Below are 27,766 nucleotides of genomic sequence, written 5' to 3' on the forward strand. Positions count from 1 at the left end.
GCAAGAGTAAAGCTGATCTATCCCCCCCAAAAAAGTGTTTTATTATATATATATACTATATGCCACACCTGTCAGGTGGATGGATTATTTTAGGTTATTGTCCTATTGAAAGGTGAATTCACCGCCCAGTGTCTGGTGGAAAACAGACTGAACCAGGTTTTCCTCTAGGATTTTGCCTGTGTTTTGCTCCATTCCATGTCTTTTTTATCCTGAAAAACTCCCCAGTCCTTAACGATTACAAGCATACCCATAACATGATGCAGCCAACACTATGCTTGAAAATATGGAGAGTGGTACTCAGTAATGTTTTGTATTGGATTTTCCCCAAACATAACACTTTGTATTCAGGACAAAAAGTGAATTGCTTTGCCACATTTTTTGCAGTATGACTTTAGTGCCTTGTTGCAAACAGGATGCATGTTTTGGAATATTTGTATTCTGTACTGGCTTCCTTCTTTTCACTCTGTCAATTAGGTTAGTATTGTGGAGTAACTACAATGTTGTTGATCCATCAGTCTTCCCCTATCACAGCCATTAATTAAACTCTGTAACTGTTTTAAAGTCTCCATTGGCCTCATGGTGAAATCTCTGAGCGATTTCCTTTCTCTCCGGCAACTGAGTTAGGAAGGACGCATGTATCTTTGTAGTGACTGGGTCTATTGCTGCACCATCCAACGTGTAATTAATAACTTCAACATACTCAAAGGGATGTTCATTGTCTGCTTTTTGTTTTTTACCCATCTCCCTGGTCTTTGTGGTTGAATCTGTTTGAAATGCACTGCTCAACTGAGGGACCTTACAGATGATTGTATTTGTGGGGTACACAGACGAGGTAGTCATTCACAAATCATGTTAAACTATATTATTGCACACAGAGTGAGTCCATGAACTGAACTGCAATTTATTATGTTACTTGTTAAGCAAATGTTTAGTCCTGAACTTATTTAGGCTTGCCATAACAAAGGGTTTGAATACTTATTGCAGCATTTCCCAAACTCAGTCCTGGGGACCTCAAGGGGTGCATGTTTAGTTTTTTGCCTTAACAATTATCAAAGCTTGATGATTAGTTGATTATTTGAATCAGCTGTGTAGTGCTAGGGCAAAAACCAAAACGTGCACCCTTTGAGGTCCCGAGGACTGAGTTTGGGAAACCCTGACATATTGACTGAAGACATTTCAGCTTTTCGTTTTGAATTAATCAGTCATAATTTCAAAAAATATAATTCCACTTTGCCATTATGGTGTATTGTGTGTAGGACAGTGACACAAAACTCTGTATTTAATCAATTTTAAATTCAGCCTGTAACTGTAACGGTCGTCTTGTGGTGAATGAGCGGACCAAGGCGCAGCGGGGGATGAATACATAATGAATTTAATGAAGAAAAGAATAACGATGACAAAGCACACTTTAGAAATTACAAAATAACAAAACGAACTAAACAGACCTGAACATGAGAACTACATGAAACGAAGAACGCACGAACAGGGAAAACGAACGAACGAGACGAGACAGTACCGTGTGGTGCAACAAACACAGACACAGCAACAATCACCCACAAACAAACAGTGAGAACAGCCTACCTTAATATGGTTCTCAATCAGAGGAAACGTCCAACACCTGCCTCTAATTGAGAACCATATCAGGCAACACATTAAACCCAACATAGAAACACAATAACATAGACTACCCACCCCAACTCACGCCCTGACCAACTAAACACATACAAAACAACAGAAAACAGGTCAGGAACGTGACAGTAACACAACAAAATGTGGAAAAAGTAAAGGGGTATGAATAATTTTTGAAGGCAATGTATGCGTGTGTATATATATATATGTATATATATATATATATATATATATATATATATATATATATATATATATATATATATATATATATATATATATACTGTATATACACATTTTAACATACATGAATAGGACTGTCTACAACAAAAGACCACTGAATGGTACAGATATTTTTGTATATTCAAAGATGCAGTGGTGTAAAGTAACTATAGTAATGTTGAAGTACTACTTAAGTAGTGTTTGAGTGGTATCTGTACTTTACTGTATTTTTTACATTTTGGACAACTTTTACTTTTATTGCACTTAATTCCTAAGGAAAATATGTACTTTTTCCTTCCTTACATTTTCCCTGAGTTGTTACATTTCAGATGCTTAGAAGGACAGGAAAATTGTCCAATTCACGCACTCATCAAGAGAACACATGGTCATCCCTACTGCCTCTGATCTGGTGGACTCACTAAACAAACACATTTTTTGTAAATTGAGTGTTGGAGTGTTGGAGTGTTGGAGTGTGCCCCTGGCTATCTGTAAATAAAAAAATACACAAGAAAATCGGGCCTTCTGATTCATAGCGTTTACTTTTAGTTTGATACTTAAGTATATTTAAAACCAGATACTTTTAACATTTACTCAAGTAGTATTTTACTGGGTGACTTTTACTTGAGTCTATTAAGGTCCCTCAAGTATGACAATTGGGCACTTTTTCCTCCACTGCAAAGACGCTTATTCTTCATAAATATCAGGTGCATTCGTAATGGTTTCCTCTAACCTACTAAATCATTCAAGATGGTCTGAGCGCAGTGAGATCTGAGGTGGATATACCCTCCCATTACAGATTGAACTTTTAGAGTGTACTTTTTAATTGATCATAGATCAGTCTATATTTAGTTTCTACTCCCACCGTCCTTAGGTCTACATCATCACAGGAGCTGGAGGAAATAGCCTACAATAGATCCCTATATCTAAGCTATATCCTTCCTATCTTTGTCCCTGTCCCTTTTAAAAACAACACAGACACTGCCTTGTCTTGACTATTCATGTTGGCGAGGCACAAACCATTGACATGATACAGTATTTTGCTTATCTAACAGAACCGCCTATCCTTTACATCCTGACCTGTCAATTCTCATCTCTCGCTTTAACCATTGGGCTCCGGGAGGGGGAGGGAGGGGTTGGGGGAGGGGGTAAAGAATGTATGGTATGTGTGGGCGTCAACAAGACGCAGTTTATGGGGAACGACAAATTGAAACAATGTATTAATTTGCGTATTACATGTATCTTTCATGGTAGTGACTGGTTATCTGTTGATTGTCAAACATTGAAACGTGTTCTGTATTCAGAATAGTAATACTAACCGTACTCAATAGCAAGGTTATTTGAGTATATATTGAAACGTACCTCTAGTGTATGTGCAATGGTTTGGTCTGTGGAAGGCGGGACTCAGGAGCGGTCAGCAGGACGTCGTAGATCAATGAACTGAACTGAGTTTTCTGCCTGGGTTGGACGACACTTTGGTGGGATTAAACCATATAACCTACGCAGTGTAGCCTATGTCAGGTAGCCTACAGATGTGACAACGCGACAAGGAAATTTTAATCAGGATCGAAAACGGAAATACCGGAGTTTATTTCTAAACCGGTCGATATGCGGATTTTGTCCAAATAAACCCACTGGATTCTAATAAACGGGTCTGCATGTAGCTTCATTTTTTGGGAGTAAACAAGCTTTTTATCTCGGAATAACTGGAATAGGCTATCCAGGATGATCTTTGCAAATACTGCCAACCCGTTGAAGAGCACATATCGGAAGCAGGTAGGCCAAAAAAGCCCTGGCTGGGATGGTCCAAAACGGTTCCATAAGTCCCTTGAACGCATCCAATTCGAGTGTGCGTACGGCCCACTGTCTTATCACCTCAGTTAACACGGTCACTAGAAGCGACAGTCGTTATTACAATGTTATAATACCGCTCACCGACAGTCAGGTTGCAAAGTCATGTTGTGTGACTGTCAGTAGCGCGCTACACTACATTTTGGTCAAGTCTGTTCTGTGAATTAGTGTCCATTTTATAGTATCGGCTTTGTCCTTGAATTAGCATTACAGAATAGCCTATCTAGCAGCTTTTATTGTATTAGGCCCTAATGGCTTATAACAACCATCATCCAAATAGATTGATTCCCTAAATAGGATTTAAAAAACTTACATTCAGATACGCATCGAATTGCTCATTCAGAAGGTAACTGATGAAGGGATAGGCCTATATGATTTATGATAGAATTACGCACTCTTTTACTGGAGGACAGAGGGAGAGAGAGGTCCTCCATATGGTCCAGGTAACCCAGGTTTAGATGTTGAACATTTGTTAGTCCTACTGCTATAATAACATTGCTATAATGTTCACAAGAAGAATCACCTATACACTGAACATACACCGTTTTATTTCCCCAGTTTTTCAAATGTAGGCCTACGATATTCTATCACTACATCCCCAAGTCTTGGACGGGAAATACATTATTTCTCCAGCATGTTTTTAATGAAAATAGGCCGCGCAGGTCACACAAATGTATGGCATTTAAATTGTAGTTCATATGTCCCATTTGTTAGATTCCTTGTAGGATTGAATAGAATAGGAATGAAATAGAACGGAATAATATAGAATAGTTTTGATGCAGACAGAAGCCATGTAGGCCAACTACATCTTCAATTCCTTGTTGGTATTAGAATAGAACATGTTCTGTATAGGCCTGCTTCACCACCTGAGTTAGTTTGCCCTAGTAGGCCTTCTAGTGAGTGGTATGCTCAGCTTCTGCCTAATGTGGGTCAGTGTGCTGGAGTGAACATGGGTGTTCATGCATCTATAATGAGCCTTTTCAGGTGTAGCTACACATTTGTATTTATTTGATTTATTCAACCTTTATTTAACTAGGCAAGTCAGTAATCCAGTGGTTCTATACCACTACTCTGTTGTAGTTCAGCACTGATTCAGCCATCTAGTCCACAAGATGGAGGTGATTGAGATTTGTAGCTATATCCGCCCTGAATGATTCCAATAGGCCTAATAATCAGGTTGTCATGTAAATGAGTTGGTACTTCAGTCCTTCTTTACCACTCCACACTGTAGTTCACCACTGATTCCAACCTGGACTCAGGGGTAGAGGTAACATAGTAAATGTAAATCCGGGACACTCCAATTAGTATGATATGTTACGGTTTCGTATGGTATGTTTTAATTTGTGGATGTCCATTATCCATTTCGTATGATATGTTACAAATTACAATTCGTATGATATGTTCCGAATTGCAAATCATACAATATGTTACAAATTGCAATTCGTATGATATGTTCCGAATTTCCAAAACGTATGCAATGTTACGAATCCCAACTTGTTGTGGCTAATGTTAGCTAGGTGGCTAATGTTAGCTAGAATAGGAGTTAGGGTTAAGGTTAGGGGTTGGGTTAAGGTTAAGGTTAAGGGAAGGGTTGGCTAACATCCTAAGTAGTTGCAAAGTAGCTAAAAAGTAGTAAGTTGTTGCTAATTAGCTAAAAATGCTAAAGTTGTCCGTGATGAAATCCGAACACGCAACCTTTGGGTTGCTAGACGTTTGCATTATTCGCCCGATGCAGAAATCGTTGTGCCATTTCCATGTTGCTAAAACTCTAATTGGGGCGGCAGGTAGCCTAGTGGTTAGAGCGTTGGACTAGTAACTGAAAGGTTGCAAGATCGAATCCCTGAGCTGACAAGGTAAATATCTGTCGTTCTGCCCCTGAACAAGGCAGTTAACCCACTGTTCCTAGGCCGTCATTGAAAATAAGAATTTGTTCTTAACTGACTTGCCTAGTTACATAAAGGTAAAATAAAAAAAATAGTTAGCCTAAATAGTCCGGGTGGCAATTTGATTAATTGTTCAGCAGTCTTATGGCTTGGGGGTAGAAGCTGTTAAGGAGCCTTTTGGACCTAGACTTGGCGCTCCGGTACCGCTTGCTGTGCGGTCTATGACTTGGATGACTGGAGTCTTTGACACCGTCTAATATATAGGTCCTGGATGGCAGGAAGCTTGGCCCCAGTGATGTACTATGTTACGTCTAGTCTATGAGACCTGGCTGCTGATTCAACCATCTAGTCCACAAGATGGAGGTGATGGTGTGTAGATCCTGTCGGTAGGCTTAGTATATCTCCGCCCGTAAAGATATCCATAGGCATAATCATCTGGTGGTTATCTGAATTAGTTATGCAGTGGTTCTTCATTCTTTGCTTCGTCAGTGATTCTAGTCCACAAGATGGAGGTGATTATGTGTGCATTCTGTGGGTAGGTTTGGATATCTCCATCCTAAACAATATCAGTAGGCCTAGCCCTAATTCAATGTGGTGGCCATCTTAATGTAATTTAGTTCACTCACCATTTTGTTTTGGTAAATATGCATTCAAATGGTGGAAGGCAGAACATGTTTTTTCTTAATTCACAGTTGAATTGGACTGCTGCATGCCATTCTAGATTTTTCTAGAGTGGCTTCTGCAGGGTTGGAGCTATTTTAATGAGTAAGAGGAAGGAAATGCCTTGCAGAGGAGGGCTCTGGTTTGCCTCAGAGAATGTGTGGTAGTTTCCCACTGACACACCAGACCAGACTGTAGTACTAGGAAGGAACTGTGATGGAAGGAGTGTAGACAGCACCCCACGCAAGAATGTCACCAGGGAAATAGCCTAGCGGCAGGTAGCCTAGCGGTTAGAGCATTGGCTCAGTAACTGAAAGGTTGCTAGTTTGAATCCCTGACCAGAAAATGTGACAAGTCTGTTATTGTTCCCTCGAGCAAGGCACTTCTCCTTAATTGCCGTGAGTAATGGGGGAGTTAGGATATGCAAAAACACATTTCCAATTCACACATATAAGGAAAAATATAAGCATAGCCTATAGTGCATTCTGCAATGCATAGAACCAGGGTGAGGAGTTGTTCCTGACCATGTGACGAGGAAAAACTCCTACCCCTATTCATCTCATTATATTCCACTGCCGACATTCTGGAGCTTGGTGAAATGGAAAAACTCCATGCTACAAAACTCTAGAAAGAACAGTAGTGCTGAAAGTCTTTTCACCAGGCATCATGGGACCCATGTCGTCCAAAAAAGTTCGACTTTTAACTCATCTGTCCATAGGACTTTCATCCCGAGAGTCTTGATGATCATCCAGGTGCTTTTTGGCAAACTTGAATCAACTTTTTGGATGACATGGGTGCCATTATGTCTGGTGAAAACCAAACACTGCATTCCACAGTAAGAACCTCATACCAACGGTCAAGCATGGTGGTGGTAGTGTGATGGTTTGGGGATGCTTTGTTGCCTCAGGACCTGGACGACTTGCCTTAATAGAAGGAACCATGAATTCTTCTCTGTATCAGAGAATTCTACAGGACAATGTCAGGCCATCCGTCTGTGAGCTGAACCTGAAGTGCAGCTGGGTCATGCAGCAAGACAATTATCCAAAACACATAATCAAGTCTACATGAAAATGGTTAAAAAGCAACACATTTGATGTTTTGGAATGGCCCAATCAAAGTCCAAAACTAATCCCAATTGAGATGTTGTGGCAGGACTTGAAACGAGCAGTTCATGCTTGAAAACACACAAATATCCCTGACTTAAAGCAGTTCTGCATGCAAGAGTGGGCCAAAATTCCTCCACAGCGATGTGAGAGACTGATCAACGACTACAGGAAGCGTTTGGTTGTAGTCATTGCAGCTAAAGGTGGCACAACCAGTTATTCAGTGTAAGGGGCAATTACTTTTTCACACAGGGGAATTGGGTGTTGCATACTGTAACTTTGTTAATTAAATAAAATAAAATAAATGTTATTTGTAAACTCAGGTTCCCTTTATCTAATATATATATTTTTTTAAGATATGATAACATTCAGTGTAAAAAATATACAAAAATAGAGAAAATCAGAAAGGGGGCACATACTTTTTCACGGCATTGTGTGTGTGTATATATATAACACTGAACAAAAAATATAAACGCAACATGTAAAGTTTTGGTTCCATGTATCATGAGCTGAAATAAAAGATCCCAAAATGTTACATACGCACAAAAATAAATTTTTTCAAAAGTGTTTACATCACTGTTAGTGAGCATTTCTCCTTTGCAAAGATAATCCATCGATCTGACAGGTGTGGCACATCAAGAAGCAAATTAAACAGCATGATCATTACACCTTGTGCTGGGGACAATAAAAGGCCACTCTAAAATGTGCAATTTCATCACACAACAACATGCTAAAAATGGCTCAAGTTCTGAGCGTGCAATTGGCATGCTGACTGCAGGAATGTCCATCAGAGCTGTTGCCAGAGAATTGAATGTAATTTCTCTACCATATGCCGCATCCAACGTCGTTTTCGAGAATTTGGCAGTATGTCCAACCGGCCTCACAACCGCAGACCACGTGTAACCACGCCAGCCCAGGACCTCCACATCTGGCTTCTTCACCTGCGAGATCGACTTGAGACCAGCCACCCAGACAGCTGACGAAACTGTGGGTTTGTACAAACGAAGAATTTCTGCACAAACTGTAAGAAACCATCTCAGGGAAGCTCATCTGCATGCTCATCGTCCTCATCAGGGTCTTAACCTGAATGCAGTTTAGCGTCGTAACCGACTTCAGTGTGCAAATGCTCACCTTCGATGGCCACTGGCACGCTGGAGAAGTGTACTCTTCACAGATGAATAGCTGATGCACGAGCTCAACAGATTACACAAACTCACCACTACTGTCAGTTCTAGTAGGGCCGTGTAGCGTGTCTAGTGCTGACAACTACTATATGCCCTTCAGTGGTGTAAAGTACTTAAGTAAAAATACTTTAAAGTACTACTTAAGTAGTTTTTGGGGGTATCTGTACTTTACTATTTATATTTTTGACTACTTTTACGTCACTACATTCCTAAGGAAAATTATGTACTTTTTACACAATACATTTTCCCTGACACCCATAAGTACTCGTTACATTTTGAATGCTTAGCAGGATAGGAAAATGGTCCATTCACACACTTATCAAGAGAACATCCTTGGTCATCCCTACTGCCTCTGATCTGGCGGACTCACTAAACACACATGCTTTGTTTGTAAATTATGTCTAAATGTTGGAGTGTGCCCCTGATTATCTGTACAATTTAAAACAAGAAAATCGTTCTGTCTGGTTTGCTTAATATAAAGAATTTGAAATTATTTACTTTTGACACTTAAGTATATATTTAGCAATTACATTTACTTTTGATACTTAAGTATATTTTAAACCAAATACGTTTAGACTTTTTACTCAAGTAGAATTTTACCGGGTGACTTTCACTTTTATTTGAGTCTTTCTATTATGGTGTCTTTACTTTTGCTCACGTATGACAATTGGGTACTTTTTCCACCACGGATGCCCTCACGTTAGTGTTGGCGCTACAATGATATGCATTGACCCAATATGTGACTGTGTGTAACTCACGGTGGTTTGTCAGTTGATTAGGGCATGAGTCAAATAATACACATACATCCTTCTTATTTCCCTGCTGCACTCACACATAATATCACAATACAAAATTAGAACGTCATCATGGGCGGGGTGTCCAAAACCAGATGGGAAATGACTTGATAAGATGGCATACACTGTACTCGAAAAAACACATCAGGATGTGTTTATAGTCTGTGTGAAATAGAATCTCAATCTCACGTCACCAGCTAAGAATGGCACGCGAGCCTGTCATGTCATAAGCTTAGGTTGATTCAGTTATATTATAGACTAGCTTGGTGGTGGGGGGGGTGCACTGTTTTGCCTTGCGTGTCAAGAAGGGGGAGCTAGGTATATAGCTGAGCCGTGTTGACAGTCTGTGCTCAGTGTGCCGTGGGTCTTATCAGCTACCTGCGTCTCACCTTGAGTAGAAGCATGAAGAACATCGTGGTACTGTGTACATTTCCTGACAGGAATTGACATGACTGTAGACTGTTGTGTGTCCAGGAATCCGCTGAGGTTGTTGTGTTCTGTTGGGGAGGGGGGATTTCCTAGATTCCCAGATGTATTTTCTGGGTGTGGCACAAAGGCCTCACTGGAGGCCATGTTTCATATTTCCGTAGGCAAGGGACACCAGTTTGTCTCTGTGTGTGTTTGTGTGTCTGTGTATGGGTGTGTCTTTGTCTGCGTGCATATATGTGTGTGTTTTTGTCTGCTTACCGGTGTGTGTGTTTAGTCAGTGACATTGTGTGTAGCTGATGTCCTCTTGTCTCTCCTGTGTAAATATACAGTGCCCTCCAATTATATTGGCACCCTTGGTAAATATGAGCAAAACGGGCTGTAAAAAAATGTCTTTGCTGTTTATCCTCTTGGTCTTTCATTCAAAAATTGAAGTAAAATGACTGAAAAAGTAAATGAAATAAAAAAAATTCTCCAAAACATGTTTGCCACAATTATTGGCACCCCTAGAAATTCTTGAGTAAAATCTACCTGAAGTATATTCCCATGCATATTTTACGTTTTTAAGTTGACCTGCGTGATTAGGAATACTTAAGTGGTAAGCCATGACTTCCCGTTTCACTGGAGTATAAATATGAGGTGACACCCAAGCCAAGTTCCCATAGTCATCCATCACTATGGGAAAGACCTGAGAAAACAGTAATGATGTGCGACAGAAGGTTGTTGAGCTGCACATCAGGAAATGGCTATGAGAAAATAGCTCAACGGTTGAAAATTCCCATTTCCACTATCAGGGCAATAATTAAGAAGTTTAAAGCAACAGGAGATGTTAACAATCGGCCTGGAAGAGGACGTGTGTCTATATTCACCCCACGCACAGTGAGGAGGATGGTTAGAGTGGCCAAAAATTATCCAAGGAGGGGTCAGAAAGTCTCCAAAACTACGATCAGACGCCACCTACGTAACCACAAGTTGTTTGGGAGGGTTGCAATAAAAAAGCCTTTGCTGTCATCAAACAACAAACTCAAGCTCCTACAGTTTGCCAAACGTTACTGGAACTTTCAATGGGACCGGGTTCTATGGTCAGATGAGACCAAAATAGAGCTCTTTGGAAAACAAACACCAGAGGTGGGTTTGGCATAGTCAGAAAGATAGCCACGCAGAAAAGTACCTCATCCCCACTGTGAAGTATGGTGGTGGATCTTTGATGGTGTGGGGCTGTTTTTCTTCCAAAGGCCCTGGACAACTTGTTAGGATACATGGTATCATGGACTCCATGAAGTACCAGCAGATATTAAATCAAAACCTGACTGCCTCTCCTAGGAAGCTTAAACTGGGCCTTAGTTGGATCTTCCAGCAGGACAATGAACCAAAGCACACCTCCACATCAACACAAAAACTGTTCACTGACCACAGAATCAAGGTTTTGCCATGGCCACCCCAGTCCCCTGGCCTAAACCCCATAGAAAACCTATGGGATGAGCTGAAGAGGAGAGTCCACAAGCGTGGAACTCGGAATATGAAGGATTTGGCGAGATTCTGTATGGAGGAATGGTCTCAGATCCATTGCCATGTGTTCTCCAACCTCATTACACATTAGAGGAGAAGACTCAGAGCTGTTATCTTGGCAAAGGGAGGTTGCACACAGTATTGAATGAAGGGGTGCCAATAATTGTGGTACACATACATTTTATAAAAATATTTGTTTTATGTTAAGAATTTATTTTTTCTTTCAATTATTTTCCTTTAATTAAAAGTTTGATTTTTGTGAATATTTTCAATGAAAGACCAAGAGGATAAACAATAAAGATTTTTTTACAGCCTGTTTTGCTCAAATAGGGTGCCAATATTAGTGGAGGGCACTGTAACTACAAATGTGTCTGAGTTGAAACTCGTCTCGGATTTCCATTTCTTTCCTGATTGACGGAGGACAACAGAGTGACAGTGTGTTTACTGTGTACCTGACAGTGTCTTGTCTCTTCCTTGCAGTCGTACCCCATGGCTCCAGCCAGCCCCAGCACGGTGAGCACCAGCAGCAACAGCAGCACCACAGGATGGGACCAGCTCAGCAAAACGAACCTGTACATCCGTGGCCTGCCTCCAGCAACCACTGACCTGGACCTAGTCAAGCTCTGCCAGCCGTGAGTACTGCTCAGCACACACACACACACACACACACACACACACACACACACACACACACACACACACACACACACACACACACACACACACACACACACACACACACACACACACAATCACACACACAATCACATGTATAAACATGAAAGCACACACACACACACGCAGACACACACACAAGTCTACACAAGCACTGATTGACTGACACACGTTATTATGATGAATTAGAACAGCTTGTTCCAGCTATATATGCCAATACCATATTCATGTGGACCACGCATGAACCAAGCATAGAGGCCACTAGCTAGCACCCTTCCAATCAACTAAACCATGGGAACCAAGGATTAACCAACTGTGTTTACATGATACTGTATCTGTAGAGACGAGAGATTAGGGAACGTGACTGTTTTCAACAGTATTGGGATTGGTGAATTCAGCAATTGTCATGTTTGGTTGGGTTTGTCTCTGTGCGCCTCTGGCCTCTGCTGGACCACAAGCATATGGAGTGAAGCATTCAACCATGTTACCAGGGGCAACAGCCGCTGTTGCCGTGTTGTTTGCTTGTGTTTTGCTCCCAACCGTGTTCGCCTGCTCACCGGCACAAAGCAGAAACGAAAGAGCCTTTCATTGCAACCAGGCTAATGTTAGCCAAGCGTTTAGACCAACCAAAGCATGATGCACGTCCTTAAAATACCAGTTCCGCAAAACCGCTTGGCATCATTTCAACTCGGGCATTTCCGTCTGAATTTGAGCATAGTTTATGACACGGGCTGTTTTTCAGGTACCTTAACATGGAGTGTTGACATGAACAAATAGTTAGGCTATGCCAGGCATCTATTGTTTTCTCTTTGGACTAACGTTGGGCTGCTCTTTGACATAATGTCGGCTGTTGGAGCAATGTTTGTTGTCTCTTTATATATCTACATCCCACCACACATATTTGACATATTCTGACAACTGGATGAATGTAGCAAGGTCCCTATGTGGGGAGTCAATTTGTTATTTTTACAGTGCCCAAAGCTTTCAGAGATGTATATATACATTTGTATGCTACTTGTGTAAATACTGCAATGTGTGTTCGCAAGGATTGCATTAACTTCTTGTCTTTAGTCTGTTGCGATTATTATTCAGAAGTGCCTTTTAGTATGTCAGTTAGTATGAGGGTTTAATTCAGTTAAAGACACAATGTGGTTAAAGACACAATGATGAGTTGATTCTCTTAAATGAGTCTACTGAAATAACACGGTGTGCTGTGTGGTCATCCGGCTCGATATGTTCCCTCCAAGCCTCACACCCCGGTTGCCTCACCCGACTTAAATGGCTGCCTTTTTCTTCAGCGATGATGTCATGCATTCTTGTGCAAGCCTAGCGTTCTGACTCCCAGCCCTTGTTATATAAGTTTAGCAGTAGATCGACACTGTTTGTGATATAGGGCATACAGTATTTTTTAAACAAATTCATGTATTTGAAGGCAAAATGAACCCCCCAGAAAGCCAAACTGCGAAAGTGGTAGAAATGACGTAACTACAACCATATTTGGGTTGTAAACTGAATTGTATAGACATCATTTCAACCAGCTTTACCCTTTGAGCCTTCTTAGCACATACTGTACCAAATAGAGAGGATCTGTAGATTGAAATATAGTTTGACCTTTAAAACAATAATGTATGCATATTGTAATGATAATCAATACAGTTAAAGGATAAGAGAGCAACATCCTATTAACATTTGATTCTTCTTGTGTTCATAGATATGGCAAGATCGTATCGGCAAAGGCTATCCTCGATAAAACAACTAACAAATGTAAAGGTCAGTACCATATATTCTAATCTTTATCTCCATTTCTCCAATTTATCGAAACAAATTATACATTTTACGGTTGTCAGATAGTATCACACACTGGTATGCTACTAAGAAAATGCATTTGCAATGTAATGTAAAGCAAACTAATATCAAGTTGTAGTACTGTATATGACGGTTGTTCCTGTGCTCCTCCAACTCCAGGGTATGGGTTTGTGGACTTTGACAGCCCTGGAGCAGCCCAGAAGGCGGTCCATGCCCTAAAGACCAGTGGCATACAAGCCCAGATGGCTAAGGTGAGAGGAACCCTGTGTTCTTCTGGTAGCAGAACAACATTGGCCCCTAGGTCTGTCTCTGTTTTGTAAATTACAATGACAGATTATATGGAGCAGTAGACTGTGTGTGTGTGTGTGTGTGTGTGTGTGTGTGTGTGTGTGTGTGTGTGTGTGTGTGTGTGTGTGTGTGTGTGTGTGTGTGTGTGTGTGTGTGTGTGTGTGTGTGTGTGCAATGTACATGTACGTGCATTTGTGTGTGTGTGTAAAGCAGAGCAGCAGAATCAGTCACATGACCCCAGCTGACTGGCTGGCTGTTCAGGCGGTGACCCCATTCACGTTCTCTACTTAAGCCAGATGTCCTCCCTTCCCTCTCCCGCTCGCTGCCAAAAAACAGTCGGTCCACACGCACAGAACAGGACGGACAGCTTTCTGCTGTTACGCAAATATTTTGACTGTCTGTCTCGTAGCACAGCAACTACTAATTAATGTGCTCTGGGCTAGGATACTCCCAGTTAGCATTTTATGCTGTGATATGAGTTAGCATGTTATGCTAACGTTCCATGTCCAATTAATGATGTTATGCTTATTGGTTTGAATAGTTCTTTGGTGAAATAGGGTGGTCTTTTTTTCAGCTTCAACCTATGATTTGAACAGCTGCTCTTCTCCAGTGGTGGAAAAAGTACTAAATTGTCATACTTGAGTAAAAGTAAAGATACCTTAATAGAAAATGACTGAAGTAAAAGTAAAAGTCACCCAGTAAAAGTCACCAGTCTAAACGTATTTGGTTTAAAATATACTTAAGTATCAGGAGTAAATGTAATTGCTAAAATATACTTAATTCTTGCGAATATAGGGGGTGCTGTTTCGCATTAGCATAATTTGCACTACAGATTAAACGGCTTCCTACTCAATTCTTGCTCGTACAATATGCATATTATTATTATTATTGGATAGAAAACAGTCTCTAGTTTCTATAGCCGTTGGAATTTTGTCTCTGAGTGAAACAGAACTCAATCTACAGCACTTTTCATGATAGGGAGTCAGATTTCAAACATTTTGGCCACTGATCTGGAGTCAGTTTAAAGGTCCGTGTAAATGCTATGAAGAAACAGACACTTCTTACGTCTTCCCCTGGATGTCAGTGCGTGATGACGCTTTGAATGGAGTCGATTGCGCAATCAGGGGCTGTATAAAAGGCCAAAGACCGGAAGTAGCTTCCCTTTGCTGCCTGCGCCTTGCGCGTGAAGGACATCGGACTCGCCTCCTTCCAAGTTTTAGTTTAGCCAGTAATATTTCTCCGGTCATGTTTTTACTCGTTAGAGGTGTTAAAAACATCATAAGGTAGTTAATTTAAACCGTTTTATAGCAATTTATATCCGTTTAGTGCGATTTTGAGGCATTTATTTCTGAGACACTTTGAACCGCTGGGGACGTTTCCAGTTCATGCCGAACGTTAGTGGGCATTTCCACATGGCAAGAGGACAGCTTTCGACCAAAAGACGATTAGACCCAAGAAAGGATTCTTTGCCCAAGATTCTGATGGAAGAACAGCTCACAGTAAGAACAATTTATGATGATAAATCGTGTTTCTGTCGAAAAATGTTAAACGCTTATGGCGCCATTTTGTTTTGTATAGCTTCGCTTGGCGCAACCTGTATTGAAAAGTAAGGATAATTTAAAAAATGTAAATCAGCGATTGCATGAAGAACTAATTTGTCTTTCGATTCCTGTCAACCCTGTATTTTTTAGTCAAGTATATGATTAGCTTTCAATTAAACTAGATCACTCTGAAAGATGACGTCCGACATTTTGAGGCTTGATTTGCTACTATTTTCATTGTATAACCACGGTTTTTTATGGCTAAATATGCACATTTTCGAACAAACAATATATGTATGTTGTAATATGATGTTACAGGAGTGTCATCGGAAGAATTCTGAGAAGGTTAGTGAAAAAATTAATATATTTTGGCGATGATTACGTTATCGCTCTCTTTGGCTTGAATTCATGCTGGGGTAACGTTTGCATATGTGGTATGCTAATATAACGATTTATTGTGTTTTCGCCGTAAAACACTTAGAAAATCTGAAATGTTGTCTGAATTCACAAGATCTGTGTCTTTCCATTGCTATGTGCTGTGTATTTTTAAGAAATGTTTTATGATGAGTAAATTGGTAATACAAGTTGCTCTCTGTAGTAATTCTAGTCGCTTTGGTGAGATTTGTGATGGTGGCTGCAATGGCAAACTATGATTTATACCTGAAATATGCACATTTTTCTAACAAAACCTATCCTATACAATAAATATGTTATCAGACTGTCATCTGATGAGGTTTTTTCTTGGTTAGTGGCTATCAATATCTTAGTTTAGCCGAATTGGTGATAGCTACTGATGCAGTAAGAAAATGGTGGAGTAAAAAAATTGTTGTCTTTTGCTAACAGTGGTTAGCTAATAGATTTACATATTGTGTCTTCCCTGTAAAACATTTTACAAATCAGAGATGACGGCTTGAATCACAAGATCTGTATCTTTCATTTGGTGTCTTGGACTTGTGATTTCATGAACAATTTTTTTTATGATATCCCTGTAACTTTAGGCTAGGCTATGCTAGTCAGCAATTATGCTGGGGGGGATCCCGGATCCGGGTTTGGTGGTCGGTAGATTAAGTATCGAAAGTAAATGTAATTGCTAAAATATACCTAGGTGTCAAAAGTACAAGTATAAGTCATTTCAAATTCCTTATATTAAGCAAACCAGACGGCACCATTTTCTTGTTTAAAAAAAACGTATGGATAGCCAGGGGCCCACTCCAACATTCAGACATCATTACAGATAGCCAGGGGCACACTCCAACACTCAGACATCATTACAGATAGCCAGGGGCACACTCCAACATTCAGACATCATTACAGATAGCCAGGGGCACACTCCAACATTCAGACATCATTACAGATAGCCAGGGGCACACTCCAACATTCAGACATCATTACAGATAGCCAGGGGCACACTCCAACACTCAGACATCATTACAGATAGCCAGGGGCACACTCCAACACTCAGACATCATTACAGATAGCCAGGGGCACACTCCAACATTCAGACATCATTACAGATAGCCAGGGGCACACTCCAACACTCAGACATCATTACAGATAGCCAGGGGCACACTCCAACACTCAGACATCATTACAGATAGCCAGGGGCACACTCCAACATTCAGACATCATTACAGATAGCCAGGGGCACACTCCAACATTCAGACATCATTACAGATAGCCAGGGGCACACTCCAACATTCAGACATCATTACAGATAGCCAGGGGCACACTCCAACATTCAGACATCATTACAGATAGCCAGGGGCACACTCCAACACTCAGACATCATTACAGATAGCCAGGGGCACACTCCAACACTCAGACATCATTACAGATAGCCAGGGGCCCACTCCAACATTCAGACATCATTACAGATAGCCAGGGGCACACTCCAACACTCAGACATCATTACAGATAGCCAGGGGCACACTCCAACACTCAGACATCATTACAGATAGCCAGGGGCACACTCCAACATTCAGACATCATTACAGATAGCCAGGGGCACACTCCAACACTCAGACATCATTACAGATAGCCAGGGGCACACTCCAACACTCAGACATCATTACAGATAGCCAGGGGCCCACTCCAACATTCAGACATCATTACAGATAGCCAGGGGCACACTCCAACATTCAGACATCATTACAGATAGCCAGGGGCCCACTCCAACATTCAGACATTATTACAGATAGCCAGGGGCCACACTCCAACATTCAGACATCATTACAGATAGCCAGGGGCACACTCCAACACTCAGACATCATTACAGATAGCCAGGGGCCCACTCCAACATTCAGACATCATTACAGATAGCCAGGGGCACACTCCAACATTCAGACATCATTACAGATAGCCAGGGGCACACTCCAACATTCAGACATCATTTACAAACAAAGCATGTGTGTTTAGTGAGTCCACCAGGTTCAGAGGCAGAAAGGATGACCAGGGATGTTTTGTTGACAAGTGCGTGAATTTGACCATTTTCCTGTCCTGCTAAGCATTCCAAATGTAACGAGTACTTTTGGGTGTCAAGAAAAATGTAAGGACTAAAAAGTACAGTATTTTCTTAAGGAATGTATTTTTTTTACTTAAGTACTTTAACACCACTGCTCTCCTCCCTCTCCCAGTTTCACCGGTTCCACTTTTCCATAGATATTTCTCTCTGTCAGCACATTTCTGCTGTCTCTCGCTCACTCTCTCTCTCTCTCTCTCTCTCTCTCTCTCTCTCTCTCGCTCTCTCTCTCTCTCTCTCTCTCTCTCTCTCTCTCTCTCTCTCTCTCTTGCTCGCTCTCTCGCTCTCTCTCTTGCTCGCTCACTCTCTCAGGGGACATGTGTCTAGCTAGCTCCTGTATTTCTGCCGAGGCCAGCAGAACACAGTGTGCCTGTATGGTAGCTGCATAACTGTACTGCTTAGCTGTTGAGCTCGTAATGGTAAAGATGGGAGAACTGAACCCGTCGTTAAGTCTATGGACAGGATGCCTAGAAAATAGAAAAAGAGAAGGGCCAAAGAAACTCAAGTCCTTGATAACGCATTTACAGAGTTGTTGACTGAAGACCCCACATGACCCGGACGTGGCCGTTACTAAGGCAACACACAACTCCTAACTAACTCATGTTCAGTTGTGTTTTTTGTCATGGCTTGGATATCCTGGCTTGGATATCATCACAGACTCAAATCGTGTCAACGCATTATTTTAATCAGAGTGAAATATTCATGTATTTGCCTTCGAGTTGGTGTTGCTGTCCAAATTACCATAGATTCTTTGGAGGAAAATGATCCTAATGCCTCTCTATCCATTTCGCTGTCCCTCTCTCTAAGCAGCAACAGGAGCAGGACCCCACCAACCTGTACATCTCCAACCTGCCTGTGTCTGTAGACGAGCAGGAGCTGGAGGGGCTGCTGAGGCCTTTTGGACAGGTCATCTCCACCCGCGTCCTCAGAGACTACAGCGGGGCCAGCAGAGGCGTCGGCTTCGCCAGGTGAGAACATCTCAATGCTCAGTAACAGTTTGACGGAGGACCATGTCGGTAACTCAAATGGTTGTGGGTTCAAATCCTGCTACTTTTTCTCATTTCGGTCCCATTGATTCATGTGTGACTTATGTCCACTATTCTCAGGATGGAGTCCAAGGAGATGTGTAACTCAGTCATAGCCCACTTCAATGGGAAGTTTATCAAGACGGCGCCTGGAACTACGGGTAAGGCCTATTTTCTCTTATTCTCTCTCATGCTTTGGGCTGCGATGGTCACTTTTTGGTTTTGCTAATGATGATGGTGAGGATGATGTGTTTTTTCCCCTCTCCAGCTCCCTCTGAGCCACTGCTGTGTAAGTTTGCTGATGGTCAGCGGAAGAGGCACAGCCACAGTCCCTACATCCCCAGCGGTCGCACATGGCCCCGAGAGGGAGAGCTCAGACTAGTAAGTGCCTCTCTGTCCGTGTCATCTGTCTGGATGTCTCTGTGGGTGGAGCCACAACTGCACGTTTTCTCTCCCTGCCAGACTAATAAAGGCCATTTTAAGAGTAAATGCATGACCTCATGTCTAGTGTTGACTGAGTTGCCCAGGGCCCAGTGTTAATCCTATCCTGAGAGACCAGTTCATTAGTGTATGGGTTCATTAACTTTTTCACTCGGGCCCCCCTCCCAGCATTCGGGACCCAACCCCCCCCCCCCCCCCCCCCCCCTGCGTTTTGCACGCGCATCTTGTCTATTTCTATGGGCACAATAACTGTTCATGACCAGTGGTGTAAAGTACTTAAGTAAAAAATACTTTAAAGTACTACAACTTTTACTCCATACATTTTCCCTGACACCCAAAAGTACTCATTACATTTTCAATGCTTAGTTTGACAGTAAAATGGTCAAATTCACGCACTTATCAAGAGAACATACCTGGTCATCCCTACTGCCTCTGATCTGGCGGACTCAATGAACACACATGCTTCGTTTGAGTGTTGGAGTGTGCCCCTAGCTATCCAGAAACTATAAATGGGTGCTGTCCGGTTTGAATTGATTTATAGTTTTACTTTTGTACTTAAATATATTTGAGCAATTACATTTACTTTTGATACTAGTATATTTAAAACCAAATACTTTTGGACATTTACTCAAGTAGTATTTTACTGGGTGACTTTTACTTTTACTTGAGTCGTTTTCGATGAAGGTGTCTTTACTTCCACTCAAGTATGACTATTGTGTACTTTTTCTACCTCTTGTTGGTGGAGTGAATTTTGCAGGTTTAAAGCTTATTTCCTGCAATTCTACACAATTCCACCGGTGCCCCCCCTGCCGACCCCAGGGGGGGGCACGCCCCACAATTTAGGAACCACTGCATAGCCCATTACAGATCATGGTACTGATTTAATGGTTGGTATTGTGATGCTAATGTCACGGTTAGATGAGAAGGATCTGGTTTTGTGTGACAGTACTGTTTTGTCCTACCAGGGCGGGATGACTCTCACCTACGACCCCACCTCAGCTGCTATGCAGAACGGCTATTATGCCTCTCCCTACACTCTAACGGCCAATAGGATGATGGCTCAGCAAGCCATGTCTCCCTACATGTCTCCTGTCACCTCCTACCAGGTAGGCACATCATTATCCTGGAGCTAATTAAATCTAAACGATCAAAAGATGATTGTCGCTTTGGATGAGAGCGTGTGCTAAATGACTCAAATGTAAATGTTATGTACATTTGAAGAATGTGGCATGAGGTTAACTCTACCCTTTCATTTGCCAGGTACAGAATCCTTCCTGGATGGCCCACCAGCCTTACATCATGCAACACCCAGTAAGAGAAATTAAATTATGTCTTTCTTACTCCACACACAGAGTGCTAGAAAATATGTCAGACTTCATTTTACCACAAATGGAGTACTACCCTACCCTGGTACAAAAACACAGTGAAAGAAACTATGTCTTACCTCAGTTCGCAGCGCTATACATGTAGACTACAGACATAATGCAAGTAAACATTTAGTTGGACGATGTATACCATGCGTATCTCATACATACGACTAATAATACAGTTAGTCGGCTACTTCTCTGATACAAAAACATTGTGATTTAAAAATATATATTTACTGTATATCCAGGGGTGCAACTTTGGTTTTAGAAGTGGGGGGGGACATATACACTACAGGTCAAAAGTTTTAGAACGCCTACTCATTCAAGGGTTTTTCTTTATATTCATCTCAATTTGGTTGAGGTCAGTGATTGTGGAGGCCAGGTCATCTGATGCAGCACTCCATCACTCTCCTTCTTGGTAAAATAGCCCTTACACAGCCTGGGGGTGTGTTGGGTCATTGTCCTGTTTAAAAACAAATTATAGTCCCAATAAGCCCAAACCAGATGGGATGGCGTATCGCTGCAGAATGCTGTGGTAGCCATGCTGGTTAAGTGTGCCTTGAATTCTAAATAAATCACAGACAGCATCACCAGCAAAGCCCCCCCACACCATAACACCTCCTCCTCCAAGCTTTACGGTGGGAAATACACATGCAGAGATCATCTGTTCACCCACACCGCGTCTCACAAAGACACGGCGATTGGAACCAATAATCTCAAATTTGGACTCCAAATTTCCACCGGTCTAATGTTCATTGCTCGTGTTTCTTGGCACAAGGTGGTCTCTTCTTCTTATTGGTGTCCTTTAGTAGTGGTTTCTTTACAGTAATTTGACCATGAAGGCTTGATTCACACAGTCTCCTATGAAGAGTTGATGTTGAGATGTGTCTGTTACTTGAACTCTGTGAAGAATTTATTTGGGCTGCAATTTCTGAGGCTGGTAACTCTAATGAACTTATCCTCTGCAGCAGAGGTAACTCTGGGTCTTCCATTCCTGTGGCGGTCCTCATAAGAGCCAGTTTCATCATAGCGCTTGATGTTTTTTGTGACTGCACTTGAAATGTTCCTTATTGACTGACCTTCATGTCTTAAATTAATGATGGATTGTCATTTTTCTTTGCTTATTTGAGCTGTTCTTGTCATAATATGGACTTGGTCTTTTACCAAATAGGGCTATCTTATGTATACCCCCCACCTTGTCACAACACAACTGATTGGCTCAAACGCATTAAGAAGGAAAGAAATTCCTCAAATTGACTTTTAACAAGGCACACCTGTTAATTGAAATGCATTCCAGGTGACTACCTCGTGAAGCTGGTTGAGAGAATGCCAAGAGTGTGCAAAGCTGTCAACAAGGCATCAAAGAATCTCAAATATAAAATATATTTTGATTTGTTTAACAATTTGTTGGTTACTACATGATTCCATATGTGTTATTTCATAGTTTGGATGTCTTCACTAGTATTCTACAATGTAGAAAAAAGTAAAAATAAAGAAAAACCCTTGAATGAGTAGATTTTCTAAAACTTTTGACCAGTAGCGTATATATATATATATATTTTAAATCCAGTCGGATAAACACTCCAAACAACCTACATGACCGCTCGGAGGCATCCGCATGGTCCTAAAGCACACTGTCACCTCGTTTTGTATCGCATTCCAATTATACAACTGGGAGGGGACAAAAATGCAATTTCAGAATGTGAAAGTTGCGCCCCTGTATATATCTTATCCCACTGATAGTATATGTTGAGAGGCTCACATATGACATATGACAAAATACCCTGATTCAAAAACAGAATGTGTTACTTTAATCAGCGAGTTCTGCTGACGCAGCAGAATAAACACACCCAAAATCTGTGTGGGAAGAGAAGAGAACAGAACAAAACAGAGCCAAGCCCAGTTCTGGGAACCGAAACATTCCCTCATATTTCAGTGAGGGCGGAACCAATCAATTGTTTTGATTAGGATTTAAAGGGGAAACTCCCCTGGTGAGTTTAAGCTCTTGAGCTCTTTTCCTTTTATCATCTGGATGTGACACGGTGGATTAAGGTTGCGTCTGAATTTGCACCCTATTCCCTATATAGTGCACTACTTTTGACCAGAGCCTGAGACAAAAGCAGAGAGCTCTCTTTTCCTGTAGCTAACTAACTCTGGGCTCTGGTCAAACGTTGTGCACAATGTAGGGAACAGGGCAGGGGTATTCAACTCTTGCCCTACTAGGTCCGGAGCCTGCTGGTTTTCTGTTCTGCCTGATAATTAATTGCACCCACCTGGTGTCCCAGGTCTAAATCAGTCCCTGATTAGAGGGGAACAATGAAAAATGGTCCAGAGTTGAGTTTGAGAGAATAGGGTGTGATCTGGGACCAAAATACAACTGTGCTTCTCTGGCCTCTAGCTCTCTGCTCCCACTGCCTTATGGAGCCAACAGGAAATGCCTGCAGCAGACACGGTCTTATGACTGAAGCCATTCGCATCTCTCAGCAGATGGTTTCAAGTAGAACAAGTGTCTGTGTCTGTTTCCCCTCCTTTTGACAAGGAAATGGTGCACTCCCTCAAGGAGTTGTGGCTTATACTGATGGCCTAAGGCCTAACAAATATGTATTTTCTGGGGGTGCTGAGCTTGTCTGATTAATCTAACTAACTTGAAGTCACAAGTTTCACTTGGTTAGTGCTGAGAGATTAGTGCTTTTTGAGATCGTTTCAGTTTCTGTTTGATTATTACAAAATAATCACGGTTTTATTTGTATTTATTTTGTATTTATTTTTTACATTAAATGCACTATGCAGTATGTGGGTTGAATTCTGTAACAACACAGAACAAAACTATTAATACAAGTCCCATGATGGTAGTGACTGACCATTACTGCTTATATTAACCATCATTTATTCACATTACTATAGTTTAATAAATTATTTTATTCGATTACTTTATTATTTTATTCCAAGTCATTATTTCATCTCTATAAAGCTGCTGCCTATGCTGTCTGACAAAATCACTATTTTAGTAGTTTTTTCATTATTTGTTATTCTTATCTCTTACTTTTTGGGGGGGTATTTTCTTAACTGCATTGTTGGTTAGGGCTCGTAAGTAAGCATTTCACTGAAGGTCTACACCTGTTGTATTCGGCGCATGTGACAAATAACATTTGATTTGATTCAAAGTAAATAAGGCATACTTTTATGACTGCTGAAAACCAACTATCAATCACTTAGATCCTGCATTTTCAAACTCGCGAAGCTTCTCCGTTCTATCCCTCTCGTTCTCTGTTCTCTGTCTCCATGTCAAGTCCGCACAGATCGGACAAGTTTAAAGCGGGCACACAATGGATTATGGTCATTGTAGTTAATGACCATGTTTTCTTCGCTAAACTATGTCGAATATTGGCTTGTTGGAACCTACAACTCCCTACTACATCGCACAGTTCAGGCTTGATCGGATTTATCTCTACAGAAACTGCACATCGAGCTCAGCAACAAAAAAAAGGAGCAAAATGGAATTCAAATAATTGAACCGACGTCAGTCAAGTAGTTGTTAATTTTTTTTTAAATAACCAACATTTCGGTTAATCGCTCAGCACTACACTTGGTCTAACCAGTCCCTATTCAGCCCTGTACAGAATCAGTGTTATGAATGAGTTATTACAGTTAAACCTAACCACAAATTCCAATCATTTTAAAGCCAGATACTTTTGCCTGCAGACCTTCCATTGATCCTCAATGGATTTGAGTATGAGGATGACCTTGTATTGATTCTAGAATTATAATCTCTCTCTCTCTCTGCTACAGCAGGCTGTAATGTCGCCCTCTGTGGACCACTCCATGACAATGCAGCCCACCGCAATCATGACACAGCAGATGGGCCATCTCTCATTGGGCAGCAGTGGAGCGGTGAGGGGGATTCTGGGAAGGGGGAGGTGCAATTTAGTTAGTCTCATTTTACCTGATGCAAACTCAGATCTAAAGTGCATAGAGCCTAAGGACTAGGGGGTGATTTGGGATTGGGTGAAAATGAGTTGGCTAACTTCTGAGGGGTACAGTATCTCTTAAATCACGATTTGAGCTAATCTAATATATTGTTGTTTTCCTTGTGACAGCAGTATATTTCAGCCAACGCTGCAGTCCAGGCAGCCTATATGCCTCAGTACGCCCACATGCAGCAGACAGCCGTAAGTTCCGAGGTTCGTCTTTGCCATCTCATCGTGTTGATCTCCTCTCATTCATGTCTCATCATGAGTACAGCCATTTTACATACAATCTTTACATCCCATGCCATTACTTACTTGATGGTGCTAATACGCAATATTAAGATGTGAAGTTACACAGTTTTTCTCTCTTCAGGAAAATGGTTCACAGCAGCAAATGGATTCGTCCAACAATTCGTCTCCCTACAGTCAGCAGAGCAAGTAACGATAAGGTACGTGCTTCCTTATGAGTCCCTATATAAGATGGAAGTGATAGTTTTAATTGTACTGTAACACTGCTAATAGTAGGAGTAATGATCCTGATTGTTGTGTGTATTGTCAGGTGACTTCTGTGAGCAGTAATGGATGCTGTGGGCGCTGACTCATGATGTCACAGTCACAGCCTCTCCTGATTGGACCAGACCAGACTTCAGTAAGAACTCTTTTGCACAGCTTCAACCAAACAACTGTGTATGATGGAACCAACAGCAATGATACCATGGTGTGTAAAACGAAGACAGAGGTGTAAAAATGGACAAAACCAACAATTATTCCCCCCTTCAAAACAGGAAAAATATGTTTTATTTTGATAAACGAAAAGACGTGCATTTTTTACCACGGATTCTCCAAGTGGATGCAATGGGGCAAGTAGCCTACAGCGTGATGTTCAAAGATGCATGAGATTGATTCTTTTTTTTGTGGAATCTGTTGACTTAAGGAAAAAGAGATTTCCAATGAGTTTTATAGGTAGTTTATTAGCCAAGATATATGATGAAAAAAATGTTGCTTGCAAAAAGTGTTCATTTGGTGAGGTGTTACTGGTTTTCATTTTTGGTCTTTATAAGATATTATCATTCAATTAGGCTTTTAGGGTTAATGTCTGACATGATTTTCTGTATCAGATTAAATATGTAGGATTGGCCGTTTGGCAGCTGTCAATCAATCTATGAATAGAGAACTGATAAAGAAGCAGATGTTTTGCCAAATAGATGATGGGTTGGATAATGTGCCTTCCTCTAACATCATAACAGTCATTTTACATAGCCTGGCAGAATCCGAACTGATTCCCTGACATTTCACTGTTTCACTTCATGGTGATCACAGTATTCAGCCTGGTCTAACCAGGCTACATTAAAAAGAACAGCCACTCTTAATTAGAACTACTGTCAGTCCATAGTAAGGTCTCTTTAGACTTTGACAGTGTAGGTGTCTTGTTTTGTCATATTTCACACACAGCCAAGGATGTGAACCTCCATCAAATGCTACACATACTAATCTCATCTCCCTAATTAAGACAAGATAGCCTACAATTCAAATAAAAAACACAAATAGATTTAAAAGAAATGCTTGAAATTGTGAGGTAACATCAAGGCGCTTTTATTTTTTCTCTGCTATTTTTTACTTCAACAGATACAGTAATATTAATAGAAAATGCTTAACTTTAATGAGGAAATTACAATCTGTTTTACTTTACGCTAAATTGACGGGGTTGTCTTTAAAGAACATTGAATGGTCATCTTGACCGTGTGTGGTCATGTGTGACTGGTTTTTATCTACCTCAGAGTTCTGTCTGGGCTGGTATGGCTGGGTTTGCAGGTCCAGCCCGCCTCACCAGAGAAGAACACAAAAGCTGCGGACCAAATCGCACCCTTTTCCTTATGTAGTGCATTACTTTTGACCCATAGGCTTTTCACATGGGGCTATGTTCAAAACGTTGGGCCAGTAACCGTAAGGTTGCTGGATCGAATCCCCGAGCTGACAAGGTAAAAATCTGTCGTTCTGCTCCTGAACATGGCGGTTAATCCACTGTTCCCCAGTAGCCCGTCATTGTAAATAAGAATTTGTTCTTAACTGACTTGCCTAGATAAATAAAGGTGAAATAAATAAAAACATAGACTTAGATAGACATCACATCATTGTGTCTATCCCATTATGCCGTCTGTGAGAGCATTTTGAAGTAGTCAACTGGGTGGGACTTCCAATGGGTTAAAGGGATACTTCGGGATTTTGGCAATGATGCCCTTTATCTACTAGCATGCTAGCAGATACCCATAGACTTCCAGTCATTGCGCTAACACTAGTTAGCATTGGCTTGCGAAACTACCTCTAACTTCATTGATAATGGACACAGAGACATAAAAATGGTATCCACAAATTCATTTGACTCTGGAGAAGTAGATAAAGGGCCTCATTGCCAAAATCCCAAAGTATCCCTTTAACCCATTGGAAGACCCACCTAGTTGACTACTTCAAAATGGTGAAAGTCCTCAATGGTGCTGCCAATGCTAAAATAGGCTTTTGGGCACTAGAGTCGTCTATGTATCTCTATGGGTCAAAAGCATTGCACTATAAAGGAAATGAGGTCAGATTTGGAATGCATCCTAAGCCAAGCTCAGGAGCTGGCCAATAGCAATTTTTACAATTCTTCCTCCTACTACTCTGTCCCCAAGTAAAGAAACATTCTGTTTTGTTTAGTGTAGTATCATGCTGAATCTTTTTTTTTCTTTTTTTCCCGATATGAACATTGTTACAAGTGGAATCTGGTTTTAGCTCCGCCTTAGTTTTGGAGTCTCCAAAGTTAAAAGAAAAACAAAGTGCTGCTTGTCGAACAGAGGTTCCAATAGGCTGGGGAATGAGGTGGGGGTTTTTTTTATAAAAGAGGA

General features: G+C 41.2%; 1 protein-coding gene across 7 annotated transcripts; it reads left to right on the forward strand.

Moving 5' to 3' along the window:
• Positions 1-3,239: 3,239 nt before the first annotated feature.
• On the forward strand, positions 3,240-27,150 carry LOC120033381 (RNA-binding motif, single-stranded-interacting protein 1-like). 7 transcript variants are annotated; one of them, XM_038979706.1, is made up of 13 exons: positions 3,240-3,624; positions 11,739-11,890; positions 13,645-13,703; positions 13,899-13,990; positions 18,894-19,054; positions 19,193-19,272; positions 19,380-19,492; positions 20,518-20,658; positions 20,813-20,863; positions 24,709-24,810; positions 25,017-25,088; positions 25,261-25,336; positions 25,447-27,150. In XM_038979706.1, the coding sequence occupies exons 1-12, from the start codon at positions 3,574-3,576 to the stop codon at positions 25,327-25,329; spliced, it is 1,143 nt and encodes a 380-aa protein (XP_038835634.1). In that variant the 5' UTR covers positions 3,240-3,573; the 3' UTR covers positions 25,330-25,336; positions 25,447-27,150. The 7 variants fall into 7 exon arrangements, with proteins under 7 accessions (XP_038835634.1, XP_038835635.1, XP_038835630.1 ...); XM_038979707.1 differs by having other exon boundaries at positions 3,241-3,624; positions 25,020-25,088; XM_038979702.1 differs by having other exon boundaries at positions 3,244-3,624; positions 25,017-25,100.
• The last annotated feature ends 616 nt before the right edge of the window (positions 27,151-27,766 follow it).

This window comes from Salvelinus namaycush, chromosome 40 (genome assembly GCF_016432855.1).
Source record: "Salvelinus namaycush isolate Seneca chromosome 40, SaNama_1.0, whole genome shotgun sequence".
NCBI classification, from domain to species: domain Eukaryota; kingdom Metazoa; phylum Chordata; class Actinopteri; order Salmoniformes; family Salmonidae; genus Salvelinus; species Salvelinus namaycush.